At 39.6% G+C, this 25,125-nt stretch overlaps 1 protein-coding gene across 1 annotated transcript in view; it reads left to right on the top strand.

Annotated features, from left to right (window-relative positions):
- Ppp4r2 (protein phosphatase 4 regulatory subunit 2) overlaps positions 1-25,125 on the top strand; it is a 44,630-nt gene that overhangs the window by 3,620 nt on the left and 15,885 nt on the right. The window contains exon 3 of the mRNA XM_085686799.2: positions 22,817-22,987. Within this exon, the coding sequence (XP_085542925.1) occupies positions 22,817-22,987 (171 nt within the window). The remainder of the gene's footprint in view (positions 1-22,816; positions 22,988-25,125) is intronic.

The following is a 25,125-nucleotide window of genomic DNA, read 5'->3' as shown; positions in this document are numbered from 1 at the left end:
GTGGTATTTTAGAGACTGATGCTTATTAGTATGAGCTATACAAACTGCCTTAACTTTTTGTTAAGCACATTGCTCTAGTGAAAGTTTCTGAAAGATAACTTTAATGTTCTGTCTTATCGTGTCCTAGGTCTCCAGGTAGCCTGAGAGTCCATCAGAGTTTGAATCTTCTGCTTACTACATTTAGATGTTGCATATGTAGATGTTCTGTATTAAATGATTGGTGCTTTTATATTCTTTATTACATTTGGTGAAGTTTGGATGATTTTTCCCCCCCAAATTAGGTGTGGCCTTTTGCTTGCTTGTTTTTCCCTCGTCCTAGAGTAGAACCTGGGCTTTGCTCCATGCTCAGCCATTGAGTCACAGCTGCAGAACCAGGTAGTGATTACTTTGTTTTCCTGGTGCTGTAGATTACATCTAGACCTTTCTGTGTACTAGGTAGGTGCTTCACTCCTGATCTACATCCCCAGTCCATTATGTGGAGTTTTTTTAGTGAACACAACAAAAACCCCTGGTTCTGGAGATGAAATGATTGGATTAGTATAGCCTGAAATTATTACATGGATCTGTCATTACACACTCGCAAAGGTGGATATAATGCTAATGCTAAGAATGTTAAGTTTTTAATGTGTATGGGTGTTTTGCCTGCATATATGTCTGTGCACTGTGTGAATGCCATGCCTGCCAGGATCAGAAGCCTGTGTGAAGTTATGGTTGTGAGCTGTCTTGTGTTTGGAAATGAATCCAGGTCTTCTGGAAGAGCTATAAGTACCCTTAACTGTTTAAGTATCTTAAGATCCAGCCCTAAGAATTTTTTTTTTAAACAAAATTACCCAATTTGTAGTGCTCACCCGTTTTGAGTCTCATTTTGTAGCCATACCTGTCTCCTTGTGGGGGTTTGGTTTCTAGACATGATCTCTTTTGTGCCACATTCAGCAGCTTAGTATGAACAGAGTTGTCCCTTCAGATCTTCTCTTTACTCACTGTCACAGTGGCCAAGAGCATTTCATTTTTAACTGCTCTCAAGTTGGGCTGCCATGCTTCCTGGTGTTTGTTTGTTTGTGTTTTTTTTTTTGTGATGATTCTTAGTTTAGGGTCTTGACTTCTGTACTGTTATTTCCTTTTGAACAGGTGGGTCCCAGAGATCAGCCTTTCCTCACCCTTTGGGGAGTTTGCTTGGGCTTTTTATTTTATTGTCTCGTCTGTCTGATGGTGCTTTGAGAAATGAACTAGAACTAAGAATACCATTCTTTCTGATTTCCATTTTTAAAGAAAAACTTAAATCCTTGCTAGACCAGTGCTATGTGGTCTTTTTCCACTCATCTACTCACTCCAGATAGGGAGTCCATGACAGACCAAAGTATGGAACTTGGTGAGCTAATGAGTTTTACTGGGGATACTTATAGGGATATGAGTGAGGAGTTGTTTATAGGAGCGGAGATGACTCAAAGACAGTTGCATCACCAAAGCCCACCACCGCATGGGTGTCAGTTCACAAAATCCGGGAAGCCCGGAGCACATGCTTTTTCTTACTTTTGTGTGCCTGGGTACAGGTGTGGAGGTCAGGACACCTGGCAAGAGTTATCTCCTTCCACCATTGGCCCCAGATTCAAACTCAGGTCAGGTTGTGTGCCATCTTACTAGCCCCAGGTGTTTTGTTTTTTGTTTTGTTTTCTTTTTAATGGTGGAAGCTACAGATTAAAGACTTTGTTTCCCCCCCTTCCTCAGGTCTAACTAATGCTGATTTCTCCTTTAATTTTAAGGGTGTAGCATCTGAAACTTGGTCTGTTGTATGAGCTTTAGTTTTGTCAGTTAATTCCACTGTCTGTACCTATAACCCCTGAAGTAATACTGCTTTTGTGTCATTGTTTGTGTGTGTGAACTTTGGGAGCACACACACATGTGGATGCCAGAATTGGAAGCTCACCTTTTTGGCTAAGCTGGGTTGATTGGAGCTCTCAGGATGCTAGGGTTACAGGCATGAAAAGCCACACCCTGCTTTTTATGTGGATGCTGAGAATTCAAATTTAGGTTCCTTAAGCATTCTTACCTTCATATCTCCTTAGTCTTTCCCTCTTCCCCCAAGGTTTTCTTATTAGCATATATTACTTAATACATAATGGATTTCAGTGCTTTTTTTTTTTAAGGTAGGATTTCTTTGTGTAGCATTGACTGTCCTGGAACTTTATTTATATGTAGACCAGGCTAGCCTCGAACTCAGACTCACCTGCCTCTGCCTCTAGAGTGCTGGGATTAAAGGTGTGCTCTACCACACTTGACTTCAATATGAGGTTTATATGTACAGGATCTCACTATGTAGATCTGCTGACCTGGAAATAATTATGTATATCAGATTGGCTTTGAACTCAGATATCTGTCCACCTCTGCCTCCCAAGTGGTGGAATAAAAGGCATGTGCCATCATCTCTACCTAGCAAAATTTTTTTAGGTAAAATCTTGCTCTGTAACTCAGGCTGCCTGCCCTTAGATTTATGTATGATCATCTTACTTTTTAGTCTTTTTAGTACTGAAATTGCAGATGTGCATATGACTGGCTCACATGGGAACTTTTGCTTTATGTTGTTAACTGTCTCCCACCAAACCCCAGGAGAGACAGATATGAATGTATTTTGTATAAGACATCAAATATTTCCTATGCATACCCTGCTTTAATCCTTGTCACTGTTCTCTGTGAAATATATATTCTGTTTAAAGTGGGGCAAGACTTACAAAGCTTAGGAATGTACAGATGGTAAATGATGCAGTTATACTTGGGCGTGGTCAATACACATTATTTTTGAAGGGACCTGCACACCTCAGAGTGATCCCTCCTGGACCCTAAGTTAGGCATAAGCCACACCCAAGGACCTTTTTTTCACAGGGAAGACCAGTGACTGATTCAGACGCAGGCTGAAAAACAGCAAATGACCTTGCTGGTGTAATTTTTAAGAAGAAAAAAGGGAGAGGTCTGTGTTAGAATGGGCTAGGATGCGGTAGTGTATTTTGATTGAACATGTTAAAGGGGGATTTTGGTTGCTGGACTTTTTGATAGCTGGACCTTGGTAGTCAGTCTCAGGAGGAGGAAGTGGCCAAATGCAATGGATTCCAAAGGGAATGGATCTTGGTAGCTAGCTTTAAGAATGTAATGTAATGGTTTTAGGAAGAGGGAATTGGGGGAAGGGCAAGACAGGCCAGAGCCATGTTTACCATGCTGGAATGTGCTAGAGCTCCTTCAATTTTAGTTTGTGGTACATAAACCTGGCCTTTTCTTTATTATATGAAAAAGGCATATGTTGTAGAAGTATTTAAAATCTGAGGGACATGAGAGATTTTACTGATACTTGGGTTTTACACTATTCTAGTGTCTGAGTTGGGAAGATAAGGTGTCTTATCCATTATCAAGTTGTCTCTAAATTTTTCATGCTAAATAAAATTTGTTTTACTAGATTGTTTTATTCTGGGTCTGTTTTAGGGCTCTTTCCATAGTGATTTGCAGAAGTTTTTTTTTTTAATTTACTGCATTTTTATCTCACTGGTTCTTGTCATGAAGACTGGTCTCATTGTTTAGGGATTTTATATACAGTGCTTCATGGAGCAATTTTGAATGTGTAGAATGGAAACACTTTTCTTTTTAGAGACGGACAGTGTCTTGTAGCTCAGGCTGGCCTTGAACTCTATATGTAGCAGAGGATGGCATTCAACTACTGATTGGTCTTCCTGCTTTCAGCAGTGTAGTGTTAGGATTAAAGGTTTGTGCCACCACACCCAGCTCTACATTTGGAGGTATTTACTGAGTCAGTGAGTAGGTACTGATGATGATACCAAGACTGTTCTAGGTACAGGACTGCTGTCTTTCCTGTCTTCATTCAAAGATTTTTATTTTTTTAGTCCTTGCCCCTGTTGATTTTAGTAGGTTCATAACTACCTTGTTGCTTGCCTTTCTTGTTTTTTCTGTGGTCTATGGTCTTGTTGTCATATGCACTTACTGACCCAGCCCAAGTGTGGTGACTTTAAAAACATTGTTGATGAGGTTGGAGAGGTGTTCCAGTGGTTAAGAGAACTTGTGTTTGCTTCTCAGTGCCCACATGGTGGCTTAAGCCATCTGTGTAACTCCAGTTCCGGAGGAACTGACACTCTCATCTGACCTCTGTGGGTACTGCATGCTCATGGTGCACATACATACATGCAGATAAAATACTCATACTGTCAGGCAGTGGTGGTGCACACCCTTAACCCCAGAATTAAGGAAGCAAGAGGCAATTCAATCTCTTGAGTTTGAGGCCTACCTGATTTGTAGAGTGAGTTTCATAGAAGACAGCCAAGCCTACACACAGACAAACCCTATGTGGAAAAACCAAAACAAAACTAACCAAACAAAAACCATTTATACTGATAAAACTTTTTAAAACATTAAAAATGTATGCTGATAATATTTTATGTTTTTCTTCATAGGGTAACTTCAGTTTTTGTCATTTAAGGCTTTCAACATCACTCGATAGGGATATTTTGGAGAACATTGTTGGAAGTTGACATTATTTGCACACATTGGTGATTGCAGTCAGTGGGTCCTCTTGGTGTCTGAGGCTGCAACTGGCACCATGCACTTTGCTTTTTAGCTAAATGTTCTCCAGCAGTAAAATGTACGTAGATCAGTGAGTCACATGTTCATACCAAGTATTGTGAACTGCATATGCCTTGCCGTTCTAAAATACACAGTGTGGTGGGTTGTTGGGATACTCACAAGGTCCATACCATAGTGTTTGTTATTATTTTGAAGACGTGGCTGTGCCATCAAATTCGGCAATAGGAGTTTTTCATTTCCATTGTATCCTCTTAGTGTTCTGTTGCTGGCCAAAATATGGTTATGTAGTGTATGAGTGAATATTTTATATGCAAAATTTTCATGATTTCATGTCTTTCTCCATAGAAACTTAGATGTTTTATGTATGCTTTATTTTTACTCAGTTTTGTAGCTGAGTGGGCAGAACTAGACTTACTCCCCACTGTGGCACACAGAGCTAGGTTGAAAGACAAAAGGAAAAGCTTTTATTTACAACAAAAACTCATTTTATGTGCATGCTAGTGCAGATAGGTGGGGGAGGGGTTGGGGCAGATGTTGGTCTTCAGTAGCTATGGATGGATGGTAGGTAGGTAGGTGGAGAAAGAGGTAGATAGATATAAGTATAGTGAGGTTCTCGTCTTCATCCTGGACTGGAACTCAGTATGTTGACCAAGCTGACCTAATTAAAAAAGCATTCTGGTTCTCTCTTCTGAGTGCTGGTATTAAAAGTATGTGCCATTACACTTGGCCACCTTGATTTTTTGAGACAAGTTCTTACTGGGACCCTGGACTCACCAATTAAGTTAGGTTACCTACCACAAATCCTAGGACTCCTGTCTTCACCTATTCAACACTGGGGTTACAGGCACCCATTACCATGCTTAGATTTTTCTCCAGACCCAAGACACCCCCCCCCCCCCAAATAGGATTTCCTAGTAGCTGTAGAGCCTGTCCTGGAACTCACTCTCTGTAGACCAGGCTAGCCTTGAACTCACAGAGCTCTACCTGCCTCTGCCTCCTGAGTACCACTGCCGCCCTGCTTTGACAATACTCTTAACTTTAAAAAATATGTGAACCTTGACTATGTATGTGTAATTATTTGGAGATAAATTCGTCTTCTTTACTTTTTAATTTCTGTATGTCCCGAATCTGTCCATTATTTGTCAGAATAGCTGTCACTTAGACCTTAGATTGTCAAAGATTCTGCATTATGAATATTTTGTTAAAAACAGGTGTCATGCCAAGCCAGTTCCTTTGGTTATCTGAACATATCATCTGTCTATCTCTGTCTTTCTGTGTGTGTTTGTTTTTTTATTATTTTGGAGCCATGGTATCTAGTTCTGACTAGCTTGGAACTCACAGAGATCTTGCCTCTGCTTAACATGTGCTGCTGGGATTAAATTAAAAATTTTAATTGGACACAGGTCTCTAGCCCAGGAAGAGCTTGAACTTTTTGTCCTTATATTTGCATCTGTACTCTGTCTTCAGCTTTCAAATACTATAGGCCTGTGCAACCACAGCTCGCTCCATCCATCCATCCATCCATCCATCCATCCATCCATCCATCCATCCATCCATCCAGTGTAGAGAGTTCTGCCTGCATAGCAGAAGAGGGAACCAGATATCATTACAGATAGTTGTGAGCCACCATGTGGTTGCTGGGAATTGAATTTAGAACTCTGGAGGAGCAGGCAGTGCTCTTAACCTCTGAACATCTCTCCAGCTACACTTTATTTACATGTGTATTTATTTGGGACAAGGACTCGTTTTGTAGTCCCAGCAGTCCTGGCACCTGTTTTGTTACTGCCAGGCTGGCCTGGAACTTATGATGCTTTTGTTGCTGTCTCTTAAATGCTGGGATTATAGGCACGCACTGTCACACCTATCTGGTATCATGCGTTTTGTATTATTGGTTCTTCAAAATAGTAGACTTGACTATTTTTGCTTGGGCTGTTGTTATAATATAGAGACTGTGTGGCTTAGTGAGCAGGCCTTTTCTCCCTATTTTTCAGACTGGGAAATCTTAAAGTGAGGGTATCTGTTGGGTGTTGTTGGGTTGGTTAAAAAAAAGAGGTCACTCCAAGATGGAATTTTAAGGCTTATGTGGCAGCAGGAAGGTCTAGCCTCTGGTGAACTGAACTGAACCAAACCTCGAACAGATGTACAAAGGTATATTTATTACTTGTTACACAAAGTTGGTTTTTTTTGTACAGTATTTCCTCATACCAAGATCTGTAATCTAGTTTATATGTCTCTCTAAAGGAAAGCATCAAATGCCAACATGACTTTATTCCTTTATTGTGTACTGTGCATAGTTCACAATAATCCAAGCGCCTCAGGTGTGCCAGAATCATATTGTGACCTAAGTCATGCAACAACTGTAAAGCGCCCTCAGAAAAACAATTCTGCACATTACAGAAAACAGACAATCACTGTTTTCGACAATGATTTTTGAAGGTCAGAGTGCTTGTAGAAAACAACTATTCACTCTCATGTTTACCCCAAATACAGTGACTGCTAAATTCCTACAGCAGGTATCATTAAGGCCCTGTGATGGTGAAACTTTGTTGTCTGCCTTGTTAATATTTCATCACACTTGAGAGAATGTCCCCTTCTCTTGTCTCTAGGCACTAACCTATTCATGAAGGTTCCATGTAGATGACCTCATGTAGCCATAATTACCTTTGAAAGGCACCATCTCCACTAGTCATTGCATTGAAGTTTGAGGGTTTCAAATTATGAATATTGTAAGATCAAATTGAGTTGATACTTGCCACAGATTTGTGCAGTAAATGAATCTCAGGTTTACTCATCAAATTGAAGTATGGCTCTGTCTTGGGGTTTCTATCACTGAAGAGACACCATGAAAAGACCACGGCAACTTTTTTTTTTCTTTTGGTTTCTCGGAGTTTTCTCACAAGCACTCAGAAATCTCCTCCAACACTGTGTCTTCCCTCTTTCTCCCTACCTTCCTATCCTCACCTCTCCTCTCCTTCTCTCGCCTTTCCTTTCTTTTTTCTTTTTTCCTCTCTTTTTTTGGACAGGGTTCCATGTACTCCAATCTAGACCAGCTTTTTTTTTTTTTGATATTTATTGAGCTCTACATTTTTCTCTGTTCCCCTCCCTCCCTCTCCCCTCCTCCTTTCAATTCTCCCCCAGAGTCCCCATGCTCCCAATTACTCAGGAGATCTTGTCTTTTTCTACTTTCTACTTCCCATGTAAGTCTCTCTTAGTGTCTACATTGTTGTCTAAGTTCTCTGGGATTGTGGTTTGTAGGCTGGCTTTCTTTGCTTTATGTTATTTAAAAAAACCACCTATGAGTGAGTACATGTGATAATTGTCTTTCTGGGTCTGGGTTACGTCACTCAATGTTTTCTAGCTCTATCCATTTTCCTGCAAAATTCAAGATGTCATTTTTTTTTCTGCTGTGTAGTACTCCATTGTGTAAATTACCACATTTTCCTTATCCATTTCTTCGATTGAGGGACATTTAGGTTGTTTCCAGGTTCTGACTATGACAAAGCTGCTATGAACATAGTTGAGCACATACATGCCCCTGTGTCACGATTGAGCATCTTTTGGCTATATACCCAAAAGTGGTATTACTGGATCTTGAGGAAGGTTATTTCCTAATTTTCTGAGAAATCGCTACACTGACATCCAAAGGGGTTGTACCAGCTTGCATTCCCACCAGCAATGCAGAAGTGTTCCCTTTTCCCTACAACCTCTCCAGCATAAGTTGTCAGTCCATGGCAACTCTTATAAAGGAAAACATTTAACTGAGATGGTGGCTTTTACAGTTCAGAGGTTCAATTTATTATCATGGGGCCATTGTGGTGGGGAGCATGGCATCATGCAGGCAGACATGGTGCTGGCTATATCTTACAGGCAACAGGAAATGGTCTGAGTCAAGCTTGAGCAAAGGAGACCTCAAAGCCCACACCCCCCACAGTGACACACTTTCCTCCAACAAAGCCACACTTTCCTAATAGTGCCACTTTTTATGAGCTTATAGAAGCCAATTACATTCAAACTACCACATTGTACATTGTTGAAGTAAGTGTAAGTGTATGTTGAGTAGTGAAAACATTATTCCTGTTCCTTTAGCTGCATTTAAAGATGTGAGAAGGGCCTTGGATTTATTTAGTACATCATGTGTGGCTAGTTAGGTCTTTAGACAACCTGTACACAGTCATTTGTAGTATTTTCATAGTAAAGTATTCAATTTCATTTAGTCTTTTGGTCACAACCTTTATCAGTATTACATTGTCTCAGATATACTACATTTTGAAAATTAGGTCTATATATTGTTGTTTTTTTTTGTTCATGTGAGATGCTTTGTACACCTTTATTTTCCTACCTAAGCCTCTCAAGCAACTGGAATAGTGGATGGGCCTGACTAAAAGTGTAGTTCTTTAAGAGAAGTGTTTCACGTAGTCAGTCTTATTTAAATGAGTCCAAGATCAGTTGGGTCCAGTATTAGGTTGACAAATGACTATGCCTTTCTACTTAAGTGGATGTAGTTTTTTGCTTTGCATGTCTACTTAAAAGGATGTAGTTCTTTTCATGTATGTAGGGAAGGGTGTGTGTGTGTGTGCATGCATGTATGTATGTAGTGTTTCTTTTTTTCCTCGCCTTGAAGCAGGGTGTCTTTGTCTCTATGAGTATCAGGTAGGTTGGCCCTCAAGCTTGTGTTCCAGATACCCAACCAAGTACCTTAGGGAACTGGGAAGATGCTCAGTGAGTAAAGAAAGTTTCAGTGTCATGTCTGTACTAGCCTAGCTTTTCTAATGTGTGCTATATAACAGAAAAATGTAAAATTGAAATCAGCTTTATTTACCTTTATGGAAAATTTTCCTGTGTTTATGAATATTTATGTGAATTCTTTTTAAGATTTTTAACATAATTATAAACTTAACCTGACTAGTAGCTTAATTCTGGAATCTTTTGCAAACTAGAAATTAAAAAAACTAAATAAATGATTTTTTTCCAGTATGTTCTTTATTCCCCACATTTTTTAAAAAAAAATTATTATTTAGTGTTCTGCCTGTATCTTTGCCTGCAAGCCAGAAGAGGGTACCAGATCTAATTATAGATAGTTGAGGATAGAATCTTAAAGTTTGACATAGTACTCTCCTACCAAGCTGTTTTAGGTTCAACTTTTTTTTTTTAATATAATGGAGGCTTGTATTCTATATGTTGTGCCCAGATCACGACCCCAAGAGAGAGACCACCAGAGAGGCCCAGACTGTAATAAGCAAGGTTTAATCAGCATAATACAAACATGTTTGGAACTCATCTCCATCCCCGTTACAACAAGGTAGAGAGGAGTTGTATCTCCTGTGGGTTAAGCTTTTAAAGGCATAACTACAAAGAGAATCTTTGAAGATGTTTTGGCATGGGTATAAGGACTTTTGCTCCCTCACATTTTGTTAAGTAAGCTTTTCTTGCTTTTAGAGAGGCCACTGTTCTTGAGTTAGGCCATCTTTATCAGGTGGCTGGCTGGGCTGAGCTAAGTGACCTTGTGCTCAGAATATCCTGGGTGGGAGAGGGGAAGGCCACTATCTTCCTGGGAAAACATTCTGCTAGAAAATTTCTTCTTGCCCCTTTGAGAATTAGGGGTGAGGGTCCCACATTCCCCACTCCTCTTGGTCCTAAGAATCAGCTCTATCATGAGCTGGTTTTGCTAACTTTGGCCAAATTGTCTCTTAAACTTAGAGTCTTTTTATGTTTCTTTTGACTTAGCATTTTAAACAGGGGTTATTGGACGATGTATTCTTTTAACTGCTTCCAGCTGACTTTGGGGCGTTGTTGTCAAGGGTTAACAAAGGTGAAATGCTAGTCAAAAAGAGAAAATCTTAGGAACATTTGGTTTGTGGACTTTGTTGAAGAGCCAGGGAGCATTTATATCTGCTAGACTGGTCCATAACAGATTTTTAGCAAGTCCATGGTCCACAGTCGTCTGGAGCAGGTTGCAGGCAGCAATTAATGTTTGTTTGTGTCCACCAACCAAGGGGAAACCTGTTGAGACAAATTTAAACTAGGAACAGAAGTTAATACATTTGAAACTTTTAGGCCCATATTAAAATCCATATTATAGAAATAGCAAATAACAGGTATATATAAAACAGTAAAAAATAGACTTATACCTTTGAGTCCCAGCAAAAACATAGAAAATCCTGAACTTGTAACCCAAACAGTATGTAGTCATTGTTTTATTGTTTATTAGTACTATTTTAAATTATTTTTTTAAACCCTTAATGTTTATGAATTTTTATATCCTTAGACCTTTATATATAATGAGCTAACAAGCTGGCTATAGCTTTGTGTAAGGATCTGGATATCTTTTTTTGCTCTTAAATTGATATTATAGCTGGCCTAGCCATTAAATATAATCAGAGATCTTGGATAAATAAATTGTACTTAAGTACAGACAAAACAGAAAAATGACAGAGACCAGCCCATATACAGTCATACCCAGGTCTCCATAGCGTTGGAGGCAGCAGTATCAGAACAGCAGGCTTTACCAGGCCCATAAGGTGATTGGTTTCTGTGGAAGAGGGACATGGAAAAGACTGACCTTATTTTGTCTAGGCAAAAGTGGTGCAATCAATTCGCCAAGGTCCTACTGTTTGTCCACAGTCTGGGCTGGGTCCTTCGTAGCATGGGGCATTTTGCCCAGTGGTCAATGTCATCGTTATGAAGGTGGAGACATTGTGGTGTCTCATAGTCTTCTTTGGAGACCTTGGGTCACTGTTAGGATCTCAGAGTCTCTGTCTGATAAAAGCTTTTTAAACATTTTAAATGTCATTTTCTATAGATCTCTGAAGTATTTAGGGCTGTCCAGGTATCTCTGATTAGACAGACTTTATTATTAAAAATATTTGTTTTAAGCTTTAAAACTAAATAAAGCTTATCCATGTACTTATATCAGTATTTGAGGATGACTGATTATTAATTTGTATTTTTAACAGTCCAGAACTATATATCATATTTTTGTTAGATTGAACCTTTAATGATTTTAGCAAAGACTATGAGACTAAAATCTAAATATTAATAATATGAAACATTTTATAAGCATTTCTGTTTTATAACCTATTTTATTACAATTGACATTTTTGGTGACTATTTCCTGGCATTGGTGGTTTTCTTTGTAGCTGTTTTTTTTCCCCCTTTGGGAGTCTAATTCCAGATATTTCCGGTGGTAACTGACTTTCTTGTATATCAGTAAAGAACAGCATAAAACAGTTTTAATATTATCTATATCAAAAAGACATTTAAATTTTTGCAAACCCAAATCTAATGACCAGAGCTCAGAGAAAAATTACAAGTATGAAACTTATAATTATTAAAGACTAATTTTTAGCAAAATAAACATAAATTTTTTTTTAAGGAATAACCATGACCCTTTAACAAGACAAATAAAGCTTTTTAAAACCAGAATTAACCGTTAAACAGTTAGGTACAATAAATTATAGCAAACATCCTTTGATCTTTTAAAAACCTCTATTAAAAACCTTTTTAGACAATGTGTAAATTTTTATCAAAGTCTTTTTTGTGATTTTATTTAGCAGAACATTGCATAAAACAAAAGCAGAAATATGTATCTTAATAAAAGGTTTTAAGTATTTGTAATCCATATATTTTTTTTCCCTGTGGAAACAAAAGCATTTTTAAACATAATGTATTTTTTTGACATTTACTTTAAAATCAACATTTTTTAAAGTTACAGGTTGGTATAATTGAAAACTTCTTATAAGCAGCAGTATCAGGACAGGAAAGGGTTAAGACGGGAAACTGCTGGCCAGTAGAAGATACCTTGAGTGTTATCATACTGAAGAACTTGGTTCAGAAAAGAAAAGAGGAGGCAGCTGCAGTGGGCACAGAGAGTGTCCTTGGCTGTCAATGCTTTCTTAAAAAAAGTTTTTGTTAAATTTTTTGACTATGATCTCAGATTTTTTTTGTTTTATATTTGCAGTTTCTTAATTGCAAGTGGTCAATTCTCTGCCATCTGCATGTAGGTCCCTCTCTCCTGCCTAAGGCAAAGACCCTCAAGATACAGAGAGAGAACAAATGAGAGGTGACTGCCCTGTTTTGCTGCAGCTGGCCTCTCGCAGTCATTAGCTCCACCGCCTGCCTTTTGAAGAGGCCAGGTGCATGATGATTTTGTCATCCACTCCATCTCAGGTGTCCTTGCTCCCTGGCCTCGGAACCCTCCCCCAGCCCCTACTCAGATCCTTTGCCGTATTGCATTTTTCCACAGTCTTTAAGGCTTAGCTCTCAGCACCCAGACAGTGTATCCTCTTGCCATCAGACCTGGCTCAGGGCTAGGGATACAGACCCTAGATGGGCTGCTGTCAAGTTATCTGCATTTTATGTTTAAGTTTTGTTTTATTTATTTATTTATTTTTAGTCCCGCCAGTCTAGTCTTAAACATAATAAACAAAGAGACAACAGTTTTCTGGAACTCCAGGGGATCACCATGTACCCAGTGTAGTAGCCCCAAAGACATTATAAGTCACAGGCATGTATTTCCTACCCTCTCTGCACCCAGTTTCTTTTGGGTGCTCTCCAAGATTTTGCCTCTCTCCTCTCCATGTCTAACTGCTTGGGGGAGTGGGTTGGGGCTCCATAGGAGCCTTGAGAAAGAAAACAAAGTAACAATTACCATAACATAACATAAAAGGACTTTGACAAATTTCAGGGACAAGACACTTAATGACCTTTTCTCCCACTATGGGAGAAACTCAAACAGCTGTCTCTGAGGTAGCTGCAAATGACCCAGGGTCTGTAGAATGCCAGTCCCTTTCTAATGACCCGGGAGCAAAACTCCCTGTCTGAAAATGACCCGGAGCCAGCAAGGCCCCTGTCTGGAAATGACCCGGGAGTGGGAGAATTCCCATCCCTGTCTGAAAATGACCAGGAGCCAGCAAGATCCCTGTCTGGAAATTACCTGGGAGTGGGAGAATTCCTATCCCCGTCTGGAAATGACCCGGGAGCAAAACTCCCTGTCTGAAAATGACCCGGGAGTGGGAGAATTCCCATCCCTGTCTGAAAATGACCAGGAGCCAGCAAGATCCCTGTCTGGAAATTACCTGGGAGTGGGAGAATTCCCATCCCCGTCTGGAAATGACCCGGGAGCAAAACTCCCTGTCTGAAAATGACCCGGGAGTGGGAGAATTCCCATCCCTGTCTGGAAATGACCCGGGAGCAAAACTCCCTGTCTGAAAATGACCTGGAGCCAGAAAGGCCCCTGTCTAGAAATGACCCGGGAGTGGGAGAATTCCCATCCCTGTCTGGAAATGACCCGGAGCCAGAAAGGCCCCTGTCTAGAAATGGAAGACAAGGCGTCCCTTGCTTCTCCAGGGTCTCTGTACAAGCGCGTCCACTTCAGAACACCTGTCAATACCAAAATCCCAAATCGGTCGACCGGTACAAAACCAAAACAGCCATAGCCAGACAGACAAGGTGGATCTCAGTGCGTTTAAGGCCAGCCTGGTCTACAGCGTGAGTTCCAGGACAGCCAGAACTGCTACACAGTCTTGAAAAACAAATGAACAAAAAAGGTATGAAATAGTTTCACATTTTAATGGATAGTTGTTATAATCCAACATTCCTTGTCCAAAAAGTTGTTTTCTGGACGTTACCAGTTAAGTTTCCTTAATGTGAAACTCCAAATCCCAAAATACTCTAAAATCTGAAGCTGACAGGATAGTCAAATTTTCAGATTTTAGGGCATTTTTATTTGTTTGTTTAGGGGTGTTCAAAATATGTGTACTATTTTGCGTTAATAGGGTTTATGGGAAAATCATCTTAATTTGTGACTAGTTTATGAGCAATGTATAGAGTACTACATTAAAGCCCAGATTTCTCCAAATACGAAGCAAACCTTTAAGTACTGGGTAATCTGCTAGGGTGGATGTTTAAATAGCTTTTTGGGAGTTTTCTCAAAGACCTGCGTTAATTTACTAGTCCCATAACATTTAAGCTATAAGAGATGAAAAATTTAAATTATAATGGGAAATTAGGAAAAGACTCCTTTATCTCTAGTTTCTGTTTGAAAAATGCATTCTAGAATTCATTCTAAAAGGGTGTTTGGGTTTTAGAAAGTAAATGTTTAAGGTCTTTTGTGTAACTGATGTTGCTTTAAATCCAAAAGGAAACAAGAAAAGAAACATCTTGGGAAAGATGTTGAGTTAATAACTCAGTTGGTCTTTGGGTAGGAGGATAAGGCACCTGTGGAAGACTAAACTGCCAAAATTGGTGATGCTGCTCCTTGGGCTGTTGCAGAAAGACTCATTAGTTATATGGGCTTCATCACTTTCCTCTCCAGTTTCCTCTCTGTTCTGTTTTTGAGGGAGGGAGAGTGTATTGCTCATCCACTTGGATTAATCCACTTTTTTGAGGGGTCCTGGTAGGCACCATCCTACCAAAAGAAAATAGAAACAGCCGGAGAGGCCCATTCCTGTATTGAAGTTTTCTAGAAAAGTGGTGAGTACAAATGAGTTAGGGAATCAGTTCCTTTGTATGTACACTGTAGCCAGCAAACCGTGCAGTCTGCTCAGTTGGTTACTAAGTAAACTCCAATAGTAGGTTGCAATTACAACTCTGCTGGTGGGGTGGGGGACAGCTTCTGCCTTGCATCCAGATACATTCAGTACCTCAGTCTGCAGAAGTCTTTGAGTTGGAGTTGTGTACTTGTTTGCATGACAAGGATGTTGCCTCCTAAAAAGAAGGGTATTTTTCCCCTCATCCTCTTTTGTAGACAGGGTTTCACTATGTAGCTCTGGCTGTTTTGTAACTCGGTATGTAGACCATGCTGGCCTGGAAATCAGAGCTCCATCAGCCTCTCTTTCTGCCTTCCCAGCACTGGGAATAACTAAGAAAGGTAATTTCTCACTTATACGTTTTAGCATCAAGGTATCTGATGCTTTAACTGAGTTACAAAGTATGTTTTAATAAGTAAATTAGGTCAAGTGCCTAGGAAAGGATTAGCAGTTTTTATTAGTTGTACAAGGAAGGGGGGAGCACTACAGTGATCAAAGGAAGGAGTCAGAAACTATACTTAAGATGTGGAATTTGTGTGTGTGTGTGTGTTTAAGATTTATTTATTATGTGTACAGTATTCTCAGTATTTTGTCTGCATGTATGCCTGCAGGCCAGAAGAGGGCACCAGATCTCATTACAGATGGTTGTGAGCCACCATGTGGTTGCTGGGAATTGAACTTAGGATCTTTGGAAGAGCAGGCAGTGCTCTTAACCGCTGAGCCATCTCTCCAGCCCGAATTTTTGGTTTTTTTGAGACAGGTTTTGGAGCCTGTCTTGGAACTAGCTCTTGTAGACGATGCTGGCCTTGAACTCACAGAGATCCGCCTGCTTCCCGAGTGCTGGAATCAAAGGCATGAGCTACCACCGCCAGGCAAGATGTGGAATGTTTCAATGTAGAAAGATGGAAAGTGGTTACTTAAGGATTTTGTGCGAGAGGGATAAATCATAGCTTTGCCCTTGCAAAATCCAACAAACTTTAGGAGTGCTAGGAAAATTCCTCAGGAAACTACTGTGATATTTAAGTTTGAGGAAATGAAACTTGGAAGTAGGGGTTATAAGATTCTTAGACAATTTTGGGTTTTCTATCTGGGTTCATTATCTACATACTATTCTCATTGTTTTTGGATTTCATTGTAGACTTTTTATGAATTACAGTTTTATTTGCTCTCTTTAGACATACTGAAAATTCTCATGTGCTTCTACGGTTGAACTTAGAATGTAAGTCTTAGTGAAGTTTCAGCGTCTGTGAACATGTCTGATTAAGTTGTGGCCCTGTTTTTCTGCTCACTTCATTCCTTAGTTCTCTAGTAGATAATGTTCCCTCGTCATGATGACTTCATGCTCCTTTAAAGACTTTCTACCCCTCTGGAAAACTCCATGCCCGTGTTAGATGTGCTTATGACACTTGATGACTTCCTTAGTCTTGTGTAATTTTGAGTTCCACGGAGTTAGCTGGACCCTTTGACCTTTCTGTTGTCACATGATAATGTAGTGCATACTTTAGTTAATGTTTTGTTTTGACGTTCTCCTGGTACTTAAACAGTAGTGGGGTGTGTAGCATTTTCACACTAGGGAGGGGTGACGGGATGACAGAGCACTGGAAGAGGTGACAGCGGGACCAGATGCATCTCCCCCTGAGTCATTTTGGCCCTTTGGTCTTTACTCTTAGTGAAACCCAGGTTTGAAGCAGAGATAACGATAGATTGCCGGTGGAATTGTTCTATGGGTGACTGTGCTGAAATCTTTTGGGCATCGTAAGGGAGAGTTGGGTGCAGTTTATTCTTTTCTTATTTTTTTTCTTCATTGGAATGGATGATTCAGCCCAGCACTCAAGTACAGCTCCACCATTAACCCGTGCTTACACATTAAGCCCCATGCAGGCATAGCTTTAGTTCAGGCTAAGGAATAGTGGTGTTTTGGAATAACTGGTAATTTATTTTGGAGCAGGATTTTACTGTATGCCTTGGACCTTGCTGTGTAGTCCAGTCCTCAAACTCTTGGAGGCCTTGTCTGTCTCTTAAAGGTGTGTACTACCACACCCAGCTTTTGGTTTTATTTTTGAAACAGATCTGATCGTAGGCCAGGCTGGCCTTGAACTCACAGAAATCCCCTCCTCCCCCCCCCCCCCATCTTCCTAGGGCTGGGATTAAAGGCCTACACTATCATGCCTGGCTCCCAGCTTTTACTCTTTATATATATTAAAGATTCAACAGAAATTTTTATTGACAGGAAGATGTGGGGGAGAAACTTCATCACATCACAGATGATTTTGGCAGGGGCCAGAAAAAATCTGGCAGAAACTATTGTTGAGAAAAATTAGTTCAGTATTAGATATTGTTAGCAAAATGTAAACATGAAGTACATGGTTGAGTAGATATTGTTAGCAAAATGTAAACATGAAGTACATGGTTGAATAAATGAGTCTAAGAAATTAGATCTAATTGACATACAGAGGTGTAAAAATGACACTAGGTGAAACCACTGGCTGTACATAGAGAAAAGGTAGGTTGAACTTCTGAGTTGCTGAATTGAGCAGTTGAAAATGAAGAATGGTAACATTACAGAATGCTCCTGGGGGAAGTTAAGGTGTGAGAAGAGTTGACCACTGGACACAGCAGCATGGAGGTCACAAATGATCTTGATAGGGACAATTATATTTAGTGATAGAACTAAAAGTCTAGTTGGGAGCTATCACTAGGACTTTTGTTGTATAGGACAATGAAGAAATGAGGTTAGATCTAGGAAAAGGGAGAAATAAAGAAAAATCATGAAGATGGGAGAAATGAGGAGGGATAATGTACCAGGAAGATGTGTATGTATATTGTTTATTATTATGTGTAGGTGAGCATGAGCATATAGATTGTTCATCAGGAGTTGTATATGAGAAAGTAGCTGGGTATTCTCTCCCTATGCTTCAGTTTTAGAAAAGAAATGGGAAGTGAGGTCATGGGACGTGACAGTAAGAGTTGTATTGAAGAGAGTGAAGAATAAGGGTGAGTTCAGTGTAAATTCTGGGGGAGTCAGACTTTTGGGAATGTGAGATACATAAATGTCTTTCCCTCATAAAGTACTGTAATAATGACTTGCACTAGAGTTTGACAAAGCTGAGTGATCATCCCCCCTCCCTTATTTTCTATACTGATTCGTCATATTTTCTTTATTTTTAAATAGAGATAAGTTGGGAAGTAACATGTGGGGTGTTTTACCTGTATGTTTATATGTACACCACATGCATTCCTGGTATTTCTGAAGTCTGAAGAGGCCCTTGGAGGTCAGAAGAGCATATCAAATCTCCTAAACTGGATTTACAAGTGGTTGTGAGTGCAAGAACAGCAAGTGTCAAATAGTTTGACAGCTAAAGAAGGGTGCATATGTATCTCCTTAGAGCAGTGCAGTGATCCTCAACCTTCCTAATACTGTAACCCTTTGATACAGTTCCTTATATTCTGGTGACCCCAACCATAAAATTACCTTTGTTGCTATTTTATAACTGTAAATTTGCTACTGTTATGAATCATAAGGTAATAAATTTCTGTGTTTTCCTATGGTCTAAGGTGACCTCTGTGAAAGGGCTATTGGATACCCAAAGTGATTGTGACTTACAGGTTGAAACCACTGACTTGAGTACTGCCTTAGAGTAAGTATACTCATTCCTGCCAGTCAGGCCAAGTATGTCTCCTCACTCTTAGTTTTAGTACCTCAATTTCGAGGTAAAACATGCCGCTGCTGATACAAGTATAAACAGAATGCAAGTGGGAGCCATGGTTATTAGACTCTTTTAGTCAGTGTTAGGTGGATAGGCTGCTTCTGTGTCGTCCCTCGACTTTTCTGACCTTTGGAAGGGGGCTGGCCCAAGCAGCTCCCTTGTAGATGTTTGAGACAAGACTTTGTCTGCTAGATTTACAGGCAGGGGCCTCCAGCGATGAAGAAACATTTAAAATTTAAATTGTGTGGGGGTGATGGACATATGTGTAACAGTGCCCATGGAGGTCAGAGGACAACTTGCACAAGTTGTTTCTCCTACAGTGTGGGTTCCATGGATTTTAGGTCATCAGGTTTAGCAATAAGCTCCTTCTCCTGTTGAGCCGTCCAGCTAGCCCAGAGAGCCATTCTTGATTGTTTATTCCAAATTGATTGCCCGTAGATTTTTAATTTTACCCATATTATAAAGATAGCAGTCTTCGCATGTTACCACCAAGATCATAGTTCTTTTTAATAAGGGATCTTCCTTTTTCTAATTCTGATTTATTTGTGATCTTCATTTTCTAGACACTGTGCCATCCTTTCTTGGTTTGCTTGATTTCATGGAGTGAGGGAAGGCTGGGCAGCAAATTGGTTTATTTTGCTTTTATTGTTTGAAATATGTTCTATTGATGAATAGTTTGGGCATATAGTTAAAAAAAATTCTCATCCTTCAGATTTTAAAGATGTTTTCCCATTGCTCCTCTGACACCGACTTTAATAAGTCTTATGTGTTTCTCTTCTGAGATTATGTGCTTTCTCTTTCTCATTCATTCATTCATTCATTCATGTCTTTTGAGGTAAGGTTTCTCCGTATTTCTGGTTGTCCTGGAATTCACTGTGTAGACCTGACTGGCCCCGAACTCGCAGAGATCCACCTATGTGTGCCTCCCTGAGTGCTGGGATTAAAGGCTTGCGCTACCACTGCTTGATTGATGCACTTTCTCTATATTGTGCCTTGATACAGGTCTGTCTTGTCAATTCTTAGGATGGCTGCTTTCAATTACCCTCGTGAGCTCTTTGAATTTGTGAAATGATAGTCATCCTTTGTTGCCTTCAGGGTATGGATATAGAAGCCCTACTGATACCATGTGGGTGCTGGGAATTGAACCCGGGTCCTCTGGAAGAGCAGTCAGTGCTCTTAACCACTGAGCCATCTCTCCAGCCCCTCCTTAATATTTATTATGTTTAACCTATAGACATCTTCCCATGTACTGCTTGTCTTGGTGACCTCCTTATTACTGTGACAAAATATCCTGACACAGGCAACTGGAAGGAAAAGGGATTTATTTTGGGTTATAGTTTCATAGTGACACTGCTTGTGGTGTTGCCAAAGGCACAGCTGCTAACAAGAAGACTAACCTGAATGTTTACCCTCTGTGGTCACAGTGCTAGTCTGTTTTTAAGTAAACCTTATGTCTCATTGTGAGATTCTGGTTTGAGGTTCTGGGTTTTCTAGTTTCATTTTTTATTGTAGTCCTCAGCAGAAGGGATTAAAGAGTTGTGGTTCTTACCTAGTGGCAGTTCATTTGGTATTGTCTGGAGGTACTGATGATTGTTCCTTCTGAGGAGTGTGGCTGATGCTCTTGGTACACATGGATAGTGGTTGGCCATGCTGTGGAAAATTTAAAGCACATAGAGCAGCTTGCCACAAGACAGGATTCTGTGACCCATGATGCCGGCATTGCTGAGTATGAGAAATTTCCTTTGTTGACATTTTTCTTCTTGTACTGCTGGCTTTATTCTTTTCAGGTCTAGCTTATTTCAGCTTTGCCGACTTTGTCCTAGAGTCCTCCTGTCAACAGTTCTGAATCTACATTGATTCTCCTGTAGGCTCTGTATATAAACACAAAAATCTCGGCCATGAATTTTCTATTTACTATCCAAAGTTTTTTGAAACTTAATTTTGTTGATCATGGATCTTCCTGTTTCTTCAGGAAATTTTATGTTGAGACAGTCTGATCTGGAACTGGGTTCAAGTGATCCTCCAATGTCAGCCTCTGAGTAGCTGGAATCAATCGCTTATTCTTCCTCAGAACCTTTTAATTGCTCTTGACCTTGATGTTGTGGGTTGTTAAGATGAAAAAGGATAGAGGGGCTTATCTCATGTTAGCCTGTGCTGACCTTGTTGAATTTTGAACTCCTGTCCCATTTTACAACTGCTCAGATTACAGTCTTAAAGTCACCGTGCTCGATTTATGTGGTGCTAGGGATCAAGCTCCAGGGCACACTATCTATGCTAGGTGAGCATTCTACCAACTGGGTTACGTCTCTAGCTCCAGATTTAAAACATAGAGCAAAACCAAACTGAAGTTCTGATGGTAATGTTAGTGTGATTTGTTGCTGCTTCTGGATTGCTGCTAGGTTATCATTATTTCCATCTACCATTGCTTTCAAGTGCTATTATTTAGCACAGCTGCCATCACAGTGAAGATTCCTAACTCATGATTCAAACCTGATCTCTTGAATCACAGTTGGGAACTACTCTCTTGGTTTATAGGGCTGCTATACAGCAAATTAAAACTCTGTTTTCTGTAAATTTTTAGTAAGTATCTGTGGGTGGGAGGGAGCTGTAGTGATGGCTCAGTGGTTAAGAGCACTTGTTCTTCCACAGGACCTGGGTTTTGATTCCCACACCCATATTACAACTCACAACTGTCTGAAATGCCACACTCTTGTAGCCTCTTTGGCCACAAGCATTCAGGCAAAACACCCACACACTTAAAAAAAAAAAGACCAGCAGTTCTTACTGTGAGCTTGGGGAAGATGGGTTGCAGTGAGCTGGTCAGGGTTAGCCTTTTATCTTGGAGAAAATCGCTACCCAGTGTTGAATAGAGATAAAAAGTAGGGTACTTTGTTATTTTTTCTCATGTGTGTGCATGTTTGTATGCCTGTGTGTATGTGTAGATTTTTCTTTGTATTCAAAGGATTATGTTGTAATTTATGATTTCTTTCTCCACCTTACTTGTTGAGTGATAAACTGGTAGCAGTACTCTGAATACCTCAAATGACAATGACTGAAAAGGGAGGGAGGAAAAGAGCTTAGTTGGTTTGTTGTTGTTTGTTTTTTGTTTTTGGGGACAAGATCTCACTGTGTGGTACCTGATTGGCCTAGAACTTTGTAAACAGGACTGGCCTTAAACTCACAGAGATCCTCCTGCTTCGGTTTGGTAGTTTGAATGTACCCCCCCCCCCCAATAGGATCATAGGGAGTGGCATCATTAGGAGATGAGGTTCCTTCTTGTTGAAGGAAGTGTTATCACTGTGGATACAGGCTTTGAGGTCTCAGATGTGCAAGCTTTACTCAGACCACTTCTGTTACCTGCAAAAGCTCTAGTACTTTGAGCTCTCTCTCTAGCACCATGTCTGCCTGCATCAACTACCTTGTTTCCTTTATAGACTAAACCTCTGAACTGCAAGTGAGCCACTACAATTGAGTGTTTGTCTTTAGAACAGTTGCTGTGGTCGTGGTGTTTGTTCACAGCAATAGAAACCTTAAGTCACTCAGTCCTCTAAGGGCTGGAATTAAAAGATATATGTCACCAAATGTGGCTTATTCTGTACCCCTCTTCCTTTTCTTTTCTTTTCTTTTCTTTTCTTTTCTTTTCTTTTCTTTTCTTTTCTTTTCTTTTCTTTTCTCTCCTTTTCTCTCCTTTTCTCTTCTTTTCTTTTCTTGTTTTTCAAAACAGGGGTTCAGTGTAGCTTTGGAGCCTGTCCTGAAACTAGCTCTTGTAGACCAGGCTGGCCTCCAACTCACAGAGATCCTCCTGCCTCTGCCTCCTGAGTGCTGGGATTAAAGGTGTGCACTACCACTTCCTGTCTTATTCTATATTTTTAATTGTAAAAGACTTCCCTAGTCCACATAAGCATTATAATGTGGAAATTATGAGACATTTTTATAATGTTTGTGTTTAATGTTAAGTAATTGCAAGGGTAATTATTAATGTTTTCTGACTTTTTTCTTTTATAGGATTCAGTGGTCCCAATTTAAAGGTTATTTTATTTTCAAACTGGAGAAAGTGATGGATGATTTCAGAACTTCGGCTCCTGAACCAAGAGGTCCTCCCAATCCTAATGTTGAATATATTCCCTTTGATGAAATGAAGGAAAGAATACTGAAAATTGTCACTGGATTTAATGGGTATGCACTTAATATTTTGAAGGTTTAATTTTAATATCGTAGATGTTATTTCTTTTAAGTTTTGCTGTGTCTGGTTGATAATTAACTCTTGTATCTCTAGTGTTTGCCTGCTCCGCTGTTGTCCCCCTCTCCCTAAGGTTTCTCTGTGTAACAGCTCTGGCTGCCTTGGAACTCCATTTGTAGATCAGGCTGACCTCGAACTCACAGTGATCCGCCTGCCTCTGCTTTCTTAGTTCTGGGATTAAAAGCATGAGCTACCATCGCCCCCCTGGCTGTACTTGCCAAATTTTGGCTTGTTGTTATTTTTAAATGTTTACAGTCTTCATTAAAAATAATTGAACCGGTTTTATGAGTTTCAGGGGTATTCATACTTTATACATGCATTTATCAAGGTAGCAGCAACATTCATTTATCAGAAAATACTTGGGTTTTTGATATTTGTTGAAGACTTAATTATATGTAAGTGGTTTATATATTTTAGAATTTGAACCTGCCTTTCCCCCAGTAACTAAACATTCTTAATCTTTTGTAAAACATTGAAAACACCAGGAGCACTAAATGAATATGTTACTTTAAAAATGTTGCTGTGCTTCCTATTAGTCATTAAGTTCTAATTTAGAACTTTATATTTACTGAAGGAATGGTGCGTTTGTGAAAATACTTGTTGAGTATTGCATTTGGCAGTAGGAATGTGACAGCATTATGAAATACAGTGAATTGGGTTTCTAGTAATAAGATTCCTGTTTAATGGTAGGTGTTAAGTGAAGAGGGTATTTTTGGTTTTTCAAGACAGGGTTTCTCTGCTTTGGAGCCTGTCCTGTCCTGGAACTAGCTTTTGTAGACCACTCTGGCCTTGAACTCACAGAGATCCGCCACCACTCAGCTGAGTGAAGAGGTTTTAATTGTATGGTTTTTTGTTTTGTTTTGTTTTGCTTTTTTAATGTGTATTAGTGTTTTGCCTGCATGTATGTCTGTGAGGATGTTGAATCTTGGAATTACAGACAGTTGTGAGCTGCCATATGGATGCTGGGAATTGAACCTTGGACCTCTGGAAGGGCAGTCAGTGCTCTTAACTGCTGAGCCATCCCTCCAACCCTAATTGTATGCTTTTATACCATAAAACTATATTTTTGGGGGGGTCTGCAGTTTGAGACAGGGTCTCACTATGTAGCCCTGGCTGGCCTTGAATGCATAGATATCCCCTGACTCTTGGTTCCTGTTGGTGTTAAATGTGTGCACCACCATTTTCAGCTTATTATTCCCATTTTAAGCTTAGGAATTTGCCGACAATAATCAGAAGTTTATGCTCTGGCATTAGGTTTATTACTGAAACTTTTGTCTGGGAAGATACTTTGTTGTCCCGTTAGTTATTTAACCATAAGCCTGTTCATTATGAGTTTAGTTGAGACTACTTTTTTGTTTCGTTTTGTTTTTCGAGACAGGATTTCTCTTTGTACCTTTAGATCCTTTCCTGGAACTCACTCTGTAGACCAGGTTGGCCTTAAATTCACAGAGATCCACCTGTGTCTGCCTTCCAAGTGCTGGGATTAAAGGTGTATGCCACCACTGCCCAGCAAGGGCTCTTTAAAAACACATATAGGAAAGAAGCCACGTGTTATATGTTGCATAAAATCTATTTATGAACTGGATGTATGCAGCATAAACAGATTTCCTTTGTAGAATACTTGTATATAGTATACACACACGGAGTAGATATCCCAAATGTAGAGAAGTTAAAATGATTTATACTACTGCATATTGAATATTGGGCTAATTTATAAATTAGTAAGAACAAATATTCATAATTAATTCTTTTAGACTAGATAACAGATAAGTAGGTTATTAGATAGTTAATATTTATAATTTCTTAGCCTGTTAAAACGTGTGTTCATCTCCTTTAAATGATTTGAACAGTCATTAAATGCCTAAGTATACTTAAACATAATTGCTCTTAAGATGTTTTTCATCTTTGAGCCATAAGTATTTCAGTTACAGTTGAGAATGGCTGTTTGGATTATTTACTCTAATTAGGTAGAATTGAAATTTAATTAGTGATAGATACATTATGTATTCTCATTTTATATCTGCCTTTTTGGTCTATAATATATGCTGATTTGAAACATGACAGTCTTTGTTTT

The sequence above is a fragment of the Myodes glareolus genome, chromosome 3 (assembly GCF_982192425.1).
Source record: "Myodes glareolus chromosome 3, mMyoGla1.1, whole genome shotgun sequence".
Classification (NCBI taxonomy): Eukaryota; Metazoa; Chordata; class Mammalia; order Rodentia; family Cricetidae; genus Myodes; species Myodes glareolus.
This window is presented reverse-complemented; position numbering and strand designations above follow the sequence as displayed.